We start from the raw sequence: 15,711 nt of genomic DNA on the forward strand, positions 1-15,711 counted from the left end.
GGGAGACTGGGGTGCGGTGAGGGCCGCTGACCAGGAGGGGGAAGCAGAGACCTGGAGAGGGAGAGAGAGGTGGGGAGGAGGAGCCGCGAAGGCCCAGGCGAGAGAGCCGAGGCGAGGTCGCTGAATGCGGAGGCTCTGGAAGGGACCTGAAGCCTGAGGTAGATGCGGAGAGACATGGCGAAGGGAGCTGGCAGGCTAGAGATGGGAGGGCGGGGGAGACGGAGACACGCACTGAGTGAGAGAGATAAAGATAGAGATAGGGGCAGAGAGAGACCCAGACTGAGAGGAAAAAAGACGTGCAGAATGAGAGAGATACAGATGGCAGGCAGAGAAAAGATACAAACACAGAGAGACAGGCACAGAGACACACACACTTTGAGATGGAAGCAGAGAGACCCGCAGACAGAGATCCACCAGCCAGTCAGAGATGGAAAGACAAGATGCCAGGCAGGAGGGGCTGGAGAGAGACGGAAACAGGAGATCAATAGACAGAAGAGCACAGCAAACACTAAAGAGAGACAGAGCCATAGCAACACACTTAGTTAGGGTCGGGGGCAGAGGGACCCGGGAGGAGAAAGAGGCGCACGCGCACGTGCACATCTGTAAATACTGATGCTCATGCAGAGAGTTCTTAACAGGGAGGAATGGATGACGGACACCCAGAGAGAGGGGCAGAGACTCAGAAACAGGCAAACCGACCTAAAGGGAGTCAGAATGACAAGCATTCAGCCCTGACCAGTGTGGTTCAGTGGGTTGGGTGTGTCCTCCCACAAAGCAAAAGGTCACCAGCTTGATTCCTGGTGAGGGCACATGCCTGGGTTGCAGGTAGGCAACCCCACCAATGTTTCTCTCTCACATAGATTTTTCTCTGTCTCACTTTCTCCCTTCCTTCCCCTCTCTCTAAAGTAAATAAATAAAATATTTTTAAAGAAAAAAAGAAAGACAGGCATTCAGAGATGGAGAATTGGAAAAGGATGTTTACAGACCTAGAGGTGGAGGGAGACAGAGACACCCAGAGAAAGCAGAAATGAAAAGAGAGAAAACACAAGAAAGAAAGGTGTGTATTAATTCCCCATTTCCACATAACAAATCACCCTAACATTTAGTGGCTTAAAGCAACGTTTATTGTTTCACCATCTCTGCGAGTTAGGAAGTTTGGAGCAGTCTAGCTGGCTGGTCTGGCTCAGGGTCTCTTATGAGAGAGCAGTTAGGCTATTGGTCTGGGACTACAGTCATCTGAAGGTTGACTGGGACTGGAAGAGCCACCTCCAAGCTCACCTCCGTGGCGGTGGGCAGGAGGCCCCAGCTCCGCCACATGGGCCTTTCTATAGGGCTGCTTGAGGGTCCTCGCAACATGGCTGCCGCCTTCCCCTGGCGTGAGCTAGTGGGGGCGGGGACAGAGAGATTGGTCCTCTGTGGCCTAACCTCAAAAGGCGCACACAATCACTTCATCAGAAAGGAGTTACTAAGTCCAGCCCGCACTCAAAGGAGAAGCGCTTAGGATCCTCCTCTTGAAGGGAAGGGTACCGTCTGTGGGCTTATTTTCAAACCATCACGGGTAGGGAAGGAAGCGAGAGACAGAGCAATGGAGAGACAGACCTTGACAGTGAGGCTTAGAGGTTGGCGACAGTGACTCAGAAACGCAGAAATGTGTCAGAGAGACAGAGGATGCTATGGAGACAGGGACTAGAGGCAAGACAAGTAAGAATAGGGACCGTAACAACAGCACCTACTGCATACCATGCAAAATTATGATCATTTCTTGTTTTAAAAAAAATTTTGTATTCATTTATTTTTAGAGAAAAAAGAAGGGGGGAAGAAAGAGAGGGAGAGAAACATTGATCGATTGCCTCTCGTTTGTGCCCAGCTAGGGACCAAACCCTCAACCGGGCATGTGCCCTGAGTGGGAATCAAACTGGCGACTTTTTGCTTTGGGGGATGATGCCCAACCAGCTGAGCCACATTGGTAACGGCAAAATTGTGAGCGTTTCTAGGAACCACTCATGTATCAGATGAGATCGGGCACGTCCAGGGTGGTATGGGCCGTAGACAGAACCACTCATGTATCCTCACAACTGCCCCGTGAAACGGAGGCTATTATCTCATTTTACAGATGAGGAAACCAAGTCAGAGGCAGAGGCAATTGACCCAGTCACACTTAGGAAGTGGCGGAGGAGGGAACAAAAAACAAAGAAAAGAGGGATGGAGGAAACATGATGGAGACACATGTGCAGAGAAATGAGGTACGTGCAGGAAAAGACCCGCGGCAGTACCCAGCTCTGATGAAGATATTTCTCCATCGGAAGAAATGGCAACCACTCTGACAGTTTCCTAGATTTGGGGGCTGTGCTACACACTTGGAGGCTTTGTTTTTTTGTTTTTAAATCTGAGAACAGTATCCTTGTTTTTTAAGGATTTCACTTATTTTTAGAGAGAGGGGAAGGGAGGGAGAAAGAGAGGGAGAGGAACATTAATACGTGGTTATCTCTTGTGCGCCCCCTACTGGGGACCTGGCCCACAACCCAGGCAAGTGCTCTGACTGGGAATTGAACTGGTGACCCTTTGGTTCACAGGCCAACATTCAATCCACTGAGCCACCCAGCCAGGGTGGAGGCTTCATTTTTAACCCTCAAAGCTGCCCCATGAGGTGGGGAGTAGTATGAGCCTCATTACACTAAACAGATAGATAGATGTTGTTCTATGCAGACAGAACACTGAGGCTCAGAGAGGGAAGTGACTCGCCCAAGATGTAGTGGGTTTAATGGGCACCCCACTTCCCACAAAAAGATATGTCCACCTACAACCTAGGAATGGACCTTATTTGGCAAAGGGTCTTTGCAGATGTAATTAAGGTAATAATCTTGAGATGAGTTCATCCTACATTATCCAGGTGGACCCTAAATCCAGTGACAAGGGTCCTTGTAAGGAAAGGCAAAAGGAGACTTGAGAGAGCGGACACAGCGATGTGAAGACCCAGTGTGGGTGATGTGGCCACAAGCCAAGGAACGCCAGGAGTCACCAGTAGCTGGAAGAGGCGAGGAGGACCCGTAGGGCCTTCGGGGGGACTATGGCCCTGCCAACCCCTTGATTTCAGATTCCTGGTCTCCAGAACTATGAGAGAATAAATTTCTGTTTGTGGTGATTTAAGCCACACAGTTGGTGGTGATTTTTTACAGCAGCCAACCCCAAGGATGAGAGAAAAATATTTTTAAAAACATGGCAGAGACCATGAAGGATCCAGAGATACATGGGGAGGGAGAGACGGATGGACTGATGCTGCAGGAAGAGCAGGCTCTGCCTAAAGTTCAGCTCTCTTCTTCCAGGAAGCCCTCCCTGACCTCCCAGGCCAGGCCGGTGCCTGCTGTGGGCACTTCCAGGGCCCCAGGCTATCTCCATGAGAGGACAGATTTCATTAGAGGGGGACTATGTCCCTGCGTGTCTTCCCTTGAGGGCCCAGGCCTAAATCATCTCTGCGTCCCCAGCGTCACTTCACACATGGCACACGGTGGTCCTTGGGCGAGAAACTGCGCATGATTAAATGAGGCGTTGCTCCTGTTCTCTCTCCCTAGAGATCCTGGCCCCCTCCCATCTGCCTGGGAGACACTAGAATTTTCTGCAAGGCTCAGTGAGGGCCTGACCTCCCCCAGCAAGTCCCTTCCCTGACGTCCCAGGCTGGGCCCCGTGCCGCTGCCATTATTACACCTTACGCCAGACGGGACTGCACCTGCTCTCCCTCCTATCCCACCCCACTCCCCGACTGGGGGTCCCACCAGAGCAAGTCCCAGCTCGGACTCCGGTCTTGGTCCTGGCATTTCCCAGGGAGACCTCAGGAGAATCTGTTGAACAGATGAATGAGTAAAGTGAAGTAAAGCATAGTGACTGTGGCATTTAGAAATGGGTAAAAAAAAATTTTTTTTTTGCATGGGGATTAAGAGGAAGGCTTCCCAGTATAGGTGCTATTTTCCTCTCTTCGTGACCCCATCCACCTGGCCCGGCCTCAGGCCTCATCTTCTTCCACCGGTGTCCTCCCCAAAGGGTTATGGTTAAGAAGTGGCAGAGCAGGGAAGTGGCACAAGACTCAGCCTGGGAGATCAGGGAAGACTTCTTGGAGGAGGTGAGGCCCTCACTTCCCCTTCAGTCTCCCTTCCCCTCCAGTCTATCTTCCACAGAAGCCAGAGGGGTCTTTCTACATCTAGAGTTGAGCCTGCCTCACCCTGGTCATAGCTACGCCACAGCTCACAACACCGTTGAACAAAGTTTCCACCCTTAAGCTTTTCTTGTCATGACCAAATCCTTCTTCTGTCCTTCAAGACCTACCTCAATGTCATTTTCTCTGAGGGAAGTTATCTGACCTCCAGGCTGGGTTCAAGGCCTTCTCTGGGCTCCTCCAGTGAACCGATCCACCTCAAAGATTGTCCATATAACTGTTTCTGACACACGGCTGACTCTGCCCCTCCCTCGCTCATGGACCTCCCATGGCTGCCCAGTACCCCTGGAATCAAAAAAACCCGGGCCCTCAGCCTGGCGCTAGAGTCCCCCAGTGATCTGAACACCACCAGTCTCCAGCCTCACCTCTTCTTGACCACACCAGGCCCTTTGGCGTCAGGACATTTGCAAAAATGGTTGCTTCTAACTGAGGCTCTTTCCCAGTTCTCTGCTGGGCAGATTACTGCTCAGACCCTTAGGCATTTCAACAGTCTGCTCTTGCAGGAAGCCATCAGCAATGCTGAGGTGGGCAGGGGCCTCCTCTGAGCTCTGGAAGCCACCTGTGCCCCCTCTATTATAGTGCACAGACAGACTGGGCTCGGGGCCCGCGGCGGAGAGAACGGCCACGCCGGAAGTGGGTCCCAGATGTGGATTTCACGCCCATTAGTCGTGGGCGCTGGGAACAAAGTTTGGGTCATGAGGAACATATGGGACTTGCCCGCTCCTCACTTTCATCTCCTTCTTCCCCAGCCCCTGGGTGGGAGGCAGTAGGGCCAGGACGGTCCAGGCCTGGGTGGTTCCCACAGCCCCCTTGGCCTCTTCACCCTCTTTCCCTGCTCTCAACTCCTACTTCCTTGGGGAGTCCAGAAAAATCTTGATTTATGTTCTAGCCTTCTGGGCTCTCCTCTTCTGGGGGAGGGGTCGCCACTGTGTTTAAATAATAAGAATAATTTTAAAAATTCAAAAGGCTTACTCTCTGCCAGGCACCTTTCTAAGCCCGTGACATATACATATTAACTCTCTCTTTTTTTTTTTTTTTAAGATTTTACTTAATTTATCTTTAGAGAGAGGGGAGGGAGGGAAAGAAATTGAGGTGCAAGAGATACATCAATTAGCTGCCTCTTGCACAGCCCTAACTGGGAAACAGGCCCGCAACCCAGGCTTGTGCCCGGACGGGGAATCAAACCGGCGAACTTTTGGTTCAGAGGCCAGCACTCAATCCACTGAGCCACACCAGCCAGGGCACATATTAACTCTTTCAATGCTCATAATATGCTCTGTGGGTTATTTCCTGTTATTATTATCATCATCCCCACTTTATACATGAGAACATTGAGGGACAGGGAGGGATTTGAACCCAGGCAATCCGGCTCCACAGTCAGTGATCTTCATGAAAATGGTCTCTAGAGCGGTGTCATCAACAGAGCTTTCTGCCCGACCCGTGTGGCTCAGTTGGAACTCTATTTCACATTCATAAAATTGGATAGAACCATGTGAGCAATTGTGAACCAATGAGCTGTGAGTGGAAGAAGCAGAGTCATTCCTGGGCCAAAGCCTTTATTTCTTGTGTGGGGCCATCAGTGCTCTCTTCTCTCTCTCTCCCCCTGTCACAGCAATCAAGGATGCCGTGGATTGCAGTGACAAGATGGTAGGTGCCTCTCAGCCTGGATCCTTGAATGGCTGTGGAAAATTGCCCCTTGCTGACTTGCGTGAAACAGGTACATGAGCAAGAAATCAGCTTTTATTGCGTCAAGGCAACAGAGCCAACCTAACCTGACCCACGGAGGGCTTCAGTGAAGAATGGGAACTAGCTTATTGTTATCTGAGGCAGTGTGTCTCAAGAAGAGAGAATTGCAATGCAAAGGCCCTGGGGCAGAGTGTGCTTGGCTTTTTAAAGGAGCTGGAAGGAGGCCAGCGTGGCTACCGAGGAGTGAATGGGAGGCAGAGTAGGAGGCGAGGTCAGTTATGTGGTGGCGGTAGAGCCTGTAGGACTTTGTAGGGCAGGGTAAGGATTTTGGATTTTATTCTGAAAGAGATCGGAAGCCATTCAAGGGTTTTGAGCATAATGGCGGTGTGACCTGACTTGGGTGTTGAAGCCATCATCCTGGCTTCTGTGTGCAGAAGACTTTAAGGGCGTAGAGGGGACACCAGTGTGGACATGAATGTAATAACCCAGGCGAACAGGGATGGAAGCTTGGACCACGGTGGTAGCAGTGGAGGTGGTAAGAGCGGTTGCACTGTGAACATATCGGTAGGTGGTATTACAGGATTTGCTCATGGACTGGACATGAGGGTGGAGTGGTGGGGGGAATGCCCGACTGGCTTCAAGAGAGGATGAAAAGAACAAAAGTAAAGAATATAGGGTTTTTCTGGAACTGAGAACTGTGCTTAGAAACTCCCGAAGACTCCTAACTCCTGCTTCACAGACGCCGCACCCCAGATCCAGCTGGAGGCCAGAGGCACGCTTCCCCAGCTATAGGATATTATGGGTAGCTTAGGGGTTAGACAGTCACCCCCGGAAGTGATTTCCTGTCCTTTTCAGTCTCGCCAGGAGCATACCCAGAACACTTATTGGCTGGAGGGCCCATTCTCTCTGCAACCTTATGGCTCACCCTGACTCCACCATCAGCTGAAAGGCCACTTTTCTTTCAAGGAAGGAACAGGGTTGGTCCCTAAGCCCAAATGAACCTTAAGTCCTATCCCTTCTTCTGAGACTTCCTCAAAGTACTCTCTTAGCGACTCTCCTGCAAAGCTCACCCAAATTGAAATTGTGTCGTTGATTGTAAGTACAGGGTGCAGAGGTCCGGGTGGCAAAGAAGGTCGTAAGCATGACGACTTTCTATTCCATAGTTCTTACTGCTTCCAGCCCTTAAACCCCATTCCTGGGGCAGTAGGTACCCAACTAACTCTTGGATAGGAGAGTATTCTGCTTAGCAGCAAGTGATGTCATACTACTCTGTGGCTCGCAATTGGCTATTCTCTCAAGAAAGAGCTTGGGCTGTGCTTCAAGACTAGGTAAACCCCACTCAGAACCTTTGTCAGATGTTTATTCAAAGTCCCTCTATTTTCTTCTCAGAAACCATTGTAAGGCCCTTCCAGAATTGAAAATTCCTAAATCTGGAAATTTTCCGGAACTTTCTGGAAACCCGTCACTGGCACCCTGAAAAGGCTATTCTTCTGTTTCCCACCCGCTGTCCCCACCCACTGGCTTTTACCCAATCATTAGGCAACACAATCCGACCAGCACTCAATGACGTCATGTCAGCTCTTTCATTGGATTGGCCATTTTGTCGGGGAGCGGTAACCACACTTTAGCTTCGCAGATTCACTCAAGGCCTTCATTTGCCCCCAAAAACCCTTTCAGCACAGATCAGGGGTCTGTAGTCACAAAGTTCCTCAAGATTTAAGACTTTATTGAGGGAACCAGCTGCATAGGACTCAGGCCCGATGTCTTAGACAGAGACCCAATGTCCTGCTTGCAGTTTGCCACCTTCCGTTAACAGGCCTTCCTGCCTGCACGGTGCTGGCGCAGGCTAGTGACGTCAGGGGCCTCCTCGACGCCTGATTGGCTCGCTCAGGGAAGTACCGTCAAGGTAAAAGGCTCTTCTTCTCCTGGTCTCTTTCAAGGACCGTGGTTGGCTTTCGAAGCCGCTCTGCTGGGGCTCTAGTGCTCGGCCCGGGGCTGGGGATTGGGGGCTGCAGGCCGCGGCAGCCCCCGGCTCGCTCCTCCTGCTGCAGCCGCCGCAGAGGCCTGGCCCAGCGAGGCCTCCAGGGCAGTGCGAGGCCGTGGCGGTCGAGGACCAGGCGTGAGGGATCGGGGCCGCCTGCCGCACTGCCCAGCAACAGGTAGTCGGTGCCGGGCTGCAGGCGGAGGCAGCCGCAGGCCAGGTCGGCGCCGGGCACCCAGGCTTCCTGGCTGCCGCGGCGCACCGGCCGCGCTCGCTGCTTGTACACGGCCAGCACGTGCAAGGCCAGCCGCTGCCATGCCGGGCCTGCCGCCTCAGCCGCCAGCACCTGCGCGTGGAGAACTGCGGGGAGGAAAGATGTCAGGCCCGGGTGGTGGGGAGCGTCCCGGTGTGGGTCAGTGGGGCGGGGCTCGGGACCCGGGGGCGGGCTTCCTGGATCAGGAAAGGCAAGCCAAGGCAAGCCTGTGTCGGGATGGGGCTGAGGCTCAGACATGGGACACATGGGACCTCGAAGGGAGGCAGAGTGGGTCTGACGTAGGCCTGACAAGGCAAGGGCCTGTTCCATTCAACCAGTTCCCCTTTCTCCTTCCATCCCCGGGAGGCCGCCTCCCTCTCTCAGACAGGTCAGGCTGCAGGAGACAGAGGAACTCGGCAAGGCGGAGAACACAGGGAAAGACGAGACATAGGAGGGAAGGGAACACCCCGTTCCACTGCCCCTGCCCCCGCGTGTCTTGTGTCGCATCAGGTCCTATATCAGAAAGGGCTCTTTAGGGCCTAACACCCCTTCCCATGTAAGATGAGGAAACGAAGGCCAGAGGGAGGGGGTGGCACGGAGGCGGTCACCGGGCACCTATGCCGCCGCTGGCTTTTTCTCTCCATCACTCACCGTAGTCCTGTTGGCAGTACCTCCGAAGGCTCATGTGTACCCTGGTGTCCGAGATATTGCAGTAGTTGTGACACTGAGGGTCTGGGGAGGGTCGGGCTGTCTGCAGGGGGCTCCTGAGGCCTGGACCACACAGCGTGCTGCCCCTGCCCATCCCCGCATTCCATCCTGATGGACAGCTGGGGTGCCCGAACCCTGGGACTGGGCTCCATGGGCCACCCCGTATCCCCACTGGGGGGCACAGTCAGCCCACCCCCAACCCCCGCCCCCCCTTGCCGCCAGGGATCCCCACACGAGCATGTCTTACCGGAGCTGTAAGCACTAGAGGTCGTAGCAAGCATGGTGGTTGCCTCTGGGATTCCTACGAGAGACCAAAGGAGAAATTTAACCTTAGTTCCTGCCCCCCCGCCCCGTACCCCGCTCCCTAGGGAATTCAGACATCTCTATACTCCTTTAAGGTGCAAGAGGGCAAGCACCCTTTGCCCTTCCCCCTCAGGACCTGAGCCCCGAACCCTAGCCCTTTCTTCCTTCCAACCCAGGAATCTGCATCCCCAGCCCCTCCTTCGTCAGATCAAGGGGTCCAGGCTCCCAGCCTTTTCCTCCTCGAGGCCCAGGAGACTGGGATTTCAGTCCCCACTTCCCCAGGGACCCAGAGTCCAGCCCGCAGCCCCCAGCTCCCATCCCAGAGACCTGGCCGTGACCACACTTGCCCACTGGAGATCTGGGATGTGTCCCTCCACCCCTGCCTAGGACCTGAGGCCCCTCAGGACTCACGCTGGCAGGGCATCCTCGGGGAGCGGCTCTGCTGGTAGCCAGCACCGCAGCGGTTGCACGTCAGGCCAGTGACCCCTAACTTGCAGGAGCATTGCCCGCTGGTCTGGTTGCAGGTGCCACCAGTTGCCCCAATAGGGTGGCACTGGCAGGCTGTATGAAGAGATGATCTGGGACGGGGGACGTCTGGGCCTTGGATGCTCCTTCTCAATTCCCCAGCCCCTCCTCCCTCAGACCCAGGTGTCTGGTCCTGCCTCCTCTCCGCCCGGGCCGGACTTCAGACAGCACTCACCCCTGCAGGCCTTCCGGCTGGTGATAGGCTGGGCGGGGTCCCTCCAGAACCCTGGCTGGCAGTAGTGGCAGTGCCGCCCAGCTGTGTGGTGGCGGCAGCGCTCACAGACCCCCCCGCTCCGGCCTCCAGACAGCCTGAACAGCTCCGAGTTGAACCTGCAGCGGCGGGCGTGCTGGTTGCAGGAACAGGCTAGGAGCAAGGGGGGCCCATTAGACCCCGGCCCTCTGTGTCCTGTCCCCAGCTGGCCCCCCACTGCCTTCAGAAGGAGACTGAGGATACAGTTTAAGGGGGGCTGCCTGCGGGTGCCTGGTTAAGCTTGGATCTCAGAACCTCTTCATTCCCATCTTTAAAGTGGGGGCACTGGACTGGAACCAGGTAAGCCCAAGGGGACTGATGCACCTCAACTGTGTCAAACCAGGGGGCTTAAAGGAGAGTGGCGGCCCCGGGCGGGGGCTACGGCTCAGACCCCGTGTGTTCGTGTCCCACCGTGTTCCTTGGGCAAGTGACTTCTCCGTGGTGCAGCTCAGCTTCCTTTGCTGTAAAACGACATTATGATATATGCGTCCTGACGTTTCTATGACACCTAATGGGCAACAAGTGCTTAACGCAGGGCCTGACACAGAGCACGGGCCCAGTTGGAGCTTCCACAGGCCAGGGGCCACGCGCCGAGTGGTGCCTGGGGTGTCGCATTCCCACGGCAGCCCTGTGAGGCCGGCGCTGCCGTCACCCCCATTTCACAGTGTGACCACTGAGGCACAGGGAGGCGAAGGCACCTGCCCAGGGCAACCCAGCTAAGGAGTGGTCAGAGGCAGTGCTGGAGGCCAGGCTTTCCGGCTCCAGAGTCTGTGTTCTCGGCGGCAACACTCCAGTGCTTCGCACACAGCTCACAGGGCTCTGCGAGCGTTGTGTACCTTGTCCTGGGGGCCTGCGTCAGGCTTTCTAAGGCCGTGGCTCTCAAATCTTAACTACTTCTCAGAATCACTGGGGAAACCTTGAAAAAGAATACCGATTCCAGGGCCCACACCAAGGGCTTATGCCGGGCCCGGGGATCTGTATTTCCAGCCAGCATCCCGGGGTGAGGCGCTGATGCAGGGGCTCACGGACCACTCCTTGGAGAGGCTGAAGGAGTTTGGGGCTCTAAGAGCTTTGAGAGTCCCGAACTGGCAGGTCCTGAGGACCCACAGGCGTGGGCGGAAGGTCGTCCCGGAGCCGAGGCGGCGGCATGTTCTTGGGGGAAAGGCTCTGCCTCGCTGAGCCCCGGGTTCCCCCTGGCTCAGTAGGGAGCTCCGTCAGAGGTGGCAGCGCTTTGCAGAGGATCCGTGGGTAACTGGCGGTGCCGCTGCGGGGCTCCTACTCAGGGTCAGAGGGCGGCGCCCAGCCCGACCTGGGGGTGGTGGTGACTTCCACAGGGAGCCCCCCTCCTCCCAGGCCCTGCCCAGGCCTGGGGTGAGCCCCGCTGCACCCCCAGGCCATGTGAGTCTACCGTCCCTCACTTCCCCGACGGGACGTCCGATCCGGCTGGCGGGAAGGACCCAACTCATCAGAGGCCCTGGGGTGGCGGGGTTGGAGGGCCCAGGAGCGCCCGTTAGGATGGGGATAGAGTGGGGAGCAGAGGACAGTGGGCGGCCTGTAAGCAAGTCATTTCAAGAAGAATTAGAGGGGGAGAAGGGTGAAGAACGTGGGAGGTAGAGAAGGAAGTCCACGGGAGTCCAATGAGTGTGTGTGTGTGTGTGTGTGTGTGTCTTTGTCTGTGGCCCTGTGACCCTGTCAGTGGAGTGGTTACCTCCCAGGGCGTGATCACGAACACACCCAGACCCTGTAGCACGGGCTGCAGCTGGGGGTAGGAGGGGAAGGAGGACTGACTCTGGGGAAGGGCCCAGACTGGAAGCTCCAGTCTGGGTGCCCTGGGAAGGGAAGATGAGCGTTGAGCAGGGCTTGGGGCGCCTTGGTCCAGCTGGATGGCCTGGGGGGCGGCCCCTCTCCCCGGGCCAGTTCAGCAGCGCCCCTTGCTGGCAGTAATGCGGCCCCCTGGGTGTCGCCTCCCTCATCTGGGGAACGGTAGCCTCGGCGGGCACTCAGCGCGCTCTTCCTTTGTGCCAGCCATCATGGCGGGCTTTTCTTCTAAACTTCACGTACATTAATTGGCTCAGTGAATTTTCACTGCCTCCTACAAGGAAGTGCTGTGGCGCCCCCCACTTTTCAGGCGAGCAAGTGGAGGCAGAGAGAGGTTAGGTCACTCGCTGGGACCACACAGCCAGTCAGCAAGCAGAGGGGCTGGGATTCGAGCCCAGTCTGTCTGACTCTTGCCCGCTGCCCGAGAACACCTAGTGTGACAGCGCCTGACAGCAGCTTTGCAGGGACGGGCCAAGATCCCCCTCTCCCCGAGCTCAGCATCTGGCTCTGCCACTCACTGGCTGTGTGTCCCTGTGCAAGGGACTTCCCAACCGTAGCCTCAGTCTCCGCGTCTGTAAGAAGGGCCTGATCGCAGTACCTGCCCAGCACACAGCGGGGGACCGAAGCACGTGGCTTTAATGGCTACACCCCAACCCCGGGTGGTGACTGGGTGAGCCAGGAAAGGCCCAGCGGCCCTGCCCCCTGGGACCACTCAGTAAGCGCCATCAGGGCGCCTGCAGCCAGCCAGGCCCTGGGCTGGGCACTCGGGAAGGGTCACTCGCGTCATCCTCGTCGTGCTCCAGTCGGGGGAGACTGGAGCCCGTGACAGGCAGGCAGGGATGCGGGGCCAGCAGGTGGGAGGTTGTGGGGGGAGGTGAAGAGGGGACCCAGCTGGAGAACAGTGAGGGGAGAAGCCAGGGGCAGGCAGCCTGGGGTGCGAGAGACATCCCGGGCCCCTTCGGGACAAGGGGCCCTAAGCTGCTGGCGACTCATGGGGCCCGGTGGCGGGGAGGGCGGGGAGAGCGGGACTCAGGACTCACGCAGGCAAGGGTGGGGGTGCCAGGGTGTGGCGGGCCGCCAGGGCCAGTCTCGGTGGGATGGGCGGCAGCTCTCGCACCCGGGGCCCGTGGTGTGGTGGCGGCAGCGGCAGCGGGGGGGCCGGGCCCGGGCCGCGCAGCGGGCGGCGTGGCCGTGGCACTGGCAGCGTCCTCTCACTCCCGCTGCTGCCAGTCCCGCCCGGTCCCCGAACTCCACTCGCAGGTGACTGGCCACCACACTGGCCTTAGCGCCCCGCGGGGCACGGAAGGTCACCTTTTCGGGGCCCCCCAAGGCCCCAGTCCAGGCGGGCCTGCGCCACAGCGATCTCCACGGGCCTCCCCTGGCCCAGGAGGCCGACAGGACCAGGGCCGGGGGGCCCGGGGTGCAGAAGCGCAGGCTGACAGAGGTCAGGAGGAAGGAGCCCCCTAGGGCCAGGGTCAGGCTGCCATTGCAGGTGGCCCTGGGGCTGACCTCAGCCCCCGGGGAGAAGGTGCAGGACTGGGGACAGGAGGCCGCCATGCCAGCCAGCTGGGTCACTGGCGGGAGGCAGAAGCGGGGGCCGCCCCCGGGATGGTAGCAGGGGTCCGAGGTGGCCTGGCTCAGGAGGAGCAAGAGGGCGAAGGTCACGGGCATGGTCCCAGCAGGGGCAAATACCTGGAGAGGACAGGAGTGGCCGGGCTGAGGGCCCCAGGCTGTCCTCAAGTGTCCGCCTGCGCCAGGCGCCCCCAGGCCCCCCGAGGACCCCAGCATTCCACCCCCTAGCCCTGCCCAAGCCCCCTTCCCGGCTGCTTCTAAGCGAGGAAAATAGTTCCATCTGGGGAGAATTACTGTTTACACAACCCAAAGGGGAAAGAACGCAAGCAAAATTGAGAATTTTGCCTGAACTAATCTGTAGCTTAACACCCCAGAGCGATCTGTCAGTGTCAAAGGGTAGGGGCCCTGGGGAGAGGGCAAGGGGGGCAGGTGGCGGAGCTAGGGGAGGGCACCTGGGCTGGCGGGGTCAGGGCTGGGCCGGGGAGGGGACTTTAGACATGGATGAAGCTCAGACACAAAGGAGTAGAGAGAGCGACAGAGGCACGGCCAGCAGGGACAGGCAGAGGGGGACGAGAGGCAAGCCTGGGGAGGCAGGCGACACCGGGGGAGGCCAGGAGGCCCAGACAGATGGTGGCTGGGCACCCGGAGTCCGCAGGGAGTAGGGGGACAGGGCCCCAGGGAGCCTGGGGGCCGGGACAGACAGGCAGGCAGGCAGGCTGGCTGGCAGGCTCAGAGGCATCCAGGATCAAGAGAACCGACAGCCCCACGGGCCAGGGCCTGGCCCTGGGGAAGGGGCGGAGGGAAGGGGCTGGGGTGCCGCGCCGGCGGGCGATCAGAGCGGGAGGCCAGGCCCCAGCCCACGGGGATCAGAGCGGAGGCCCTTTCCCACGTGGTGCCCTAACCTCGTTCTCCACACCCCGGGCACGGAGGGGATTACGCCAAACCACCGGGCCTCCCTGCCACCCACCCCCAGCCTCCACCGCCCTTAACCCCTTCCCCGCCAGGCGCAAAGCCCAAAGATGCGTGTGAAGGGAGGGGGCCAGGATGGGTAGGGCTGGCAGCCTGGGCCGCTCTGGGGCTGGGAAGCGGGTGCAGAAGCCCTTGTGGGGTGGGGGGGGGGCACAGATGCTAGATTCCCCTGAGGACTCCGGCGGGAGGACCCAGTGCTTGGATTTCTGAAGACCTCCTGATCGTCTCAGCCCCCCAGTCTGCCATCCTAGGCCTCAGAGTCCAGGGACCTGAGCCCCCCCATTTCTCCCTTGATCCTGAGGTCCCCAGAGCACATGGGGGAACAGATGTCGGGGGTGGAGGGCATTGAGGGAGAAGAGAGGCAGGACAGGGCAGGCCCAGAGGCCAGAGTATCCAGGGCGGCCAGAAGTCCAGATCCCCGGGATGGCAGAGCCAGGAAGAACTTGGTGCTGAACCGCCCCCCAACCTCCCCCTTCCTGGGCCGGCACCCCCTAATGAGAAACCCGTGCAGGTCTGGGGGCCGCAGAGCCTCCCTGGGCCCCACCGCCCAGCCCCTGGCTCTGAATCTGGCCCCGGGCTGCGAGCCCGCAAGGCACCTGGGGCTGCAGGCGGGGCTGCATCCTCCCTCGGCCTGACTGCACAGCCTCCGTGGTCCCCACAGTTGTTGCCATGTGCAGAGACGGCGTCCCCTGCCCCCGGTGCCGGGCATCACCCTCCGCCCCTGCAGAGGAGCCTGGCGCCATTTTGCGCTCTGGCGGCGGGCATTTGCCCGGGGTCCCTCGGCACCAGCCCTGCTGAGGGCCCGGCCCCACGTCCCTCCCGCCTCTCCTCTCTCGCCTGGTGGTTCCGGTGGCACCACTTTCTGGCCCTTAGCACCGTGGGCAGCCAGATGGTGAGTCCCCCAGTGCTCCTGAGGGACCCAGAAGCCTGCCCTGCCCCCTGGGGAGCCCAGAGGTCCAGCCCCAGCCCCTACCCCTTCTAGGGGCCGGAGCCCACCCCCACCCCTTCCAGGAAGAGTCTAGTGCTCCCACCAGACCCATAGTCAGGGACCCGAGCCTGGGCGGCGTGGAGGTCCACTGGGGACTCCGGCTCCTTTTCCCCAGCTCTTTTTGGCAAACACCCCTCCCTTCACCCCTGACGGTAGCCAAACCTGCACCCAAGAAGAGAGCGTCCTCCGCAGTTAGTTCCTCCTGTGTCTTCCCTCCCGCACGAGCTTGGCGGCCGGGGTGGGCTCTCAGGAGTGAGTGCCGAGTGGCTGTTCTCAGGCCCCAGGCTAGTGGGGGTTCTGGGCGGGAGCTCAGAGCAGAGCCCGCAGAATCCAACACCACCACCGCCCCCCCCCGCCCCAATCCCCTCACCAACCACAGCCATGCTGTCCCCGCAGGGACCCTGCCAGCCACACCACCCCGGCCTGCGTGGGACCTGAGAACTGCCGCCCC

At 58.4% G+C, this 15,711-nt stretch overlaps 1 protein-coding gene across 1 annotated transcript; it reads right to left on the bottom strand.

Annotated features, from left to right (window-relative positions):
• Window positions 1-7,794: 7,794 nt before the first annotated feature.
• On the bottom strand, window positions 7,795-13,402 carry NTN5 (netrin 5). Its single transcript, XM_054588522.1, has 6 exons — window positions 12,772-13,402; window positions 9,839-10,027; window positions 9,550-9,699; window positions 9,083-9,136; window positions 8,779-8,859; window positions 7,795-8,234 (listed from the first exon to the last, which is right to left on the bottom strand). The coding sequence occupies exons 1-6, from the start codon at window positions 13,400-13,402 to the stop codon at window positions 7,795-7,797; spliced, it is 1,545 nt and encodes a 514-aa protein (XP_054444497.1).
• Between the last annotated feature and the right edge of the window lie 2,309 nt (window positions 13,403-15,711).

The sequence above is a fragment of the Pteronotus mesoamericanus genome, unplaced genomic scaffold (assembly GCF_021234165.1).
Source record: "Pteronotus mesoamericanus isolate MK-2021 breed Mesoamerican mustached bat unplaced genomic scaffold, CSHL_Meso_final scaffold_137, whole genome shotgun sequence".
NCBI classification, from domain to species: domain Eukaryota; kingdom Metazoa; phylum Chordata; class Mammalia; order Chiroptera; family Mormoopidae; genus Pteronotus; species Pteronotus mesoamericanus.

What these genes read in the sequence shown, in the direction of transcription:
- NTN5 (XM_054588522.1), bottom strand. Translation starts at nt 13,402, where the DNA reads ATGCCCGTGACCTTCGCCCTCTTGCTCCTCCTGAGCCAGGCCACCTCG. An exon ending in CAGCCGGAAGGCCTGCAGGG is followed by an intron (nt 9,700 to 9,838) that starts GTGAGTGCTGTC and finishes CTCTTCATACAG; the next exon opens with CCTGCCAGTGCCACCCTATT. An exon ending in GTACTGCCAACAGGACTACG is followed by an intron (nt 8,235 to 8,778) that starts GTGAGTGATGGA and finishes TCCTCCCCGCAG; the next exon opens with TTCTCCACGCGCAGGTGCTG.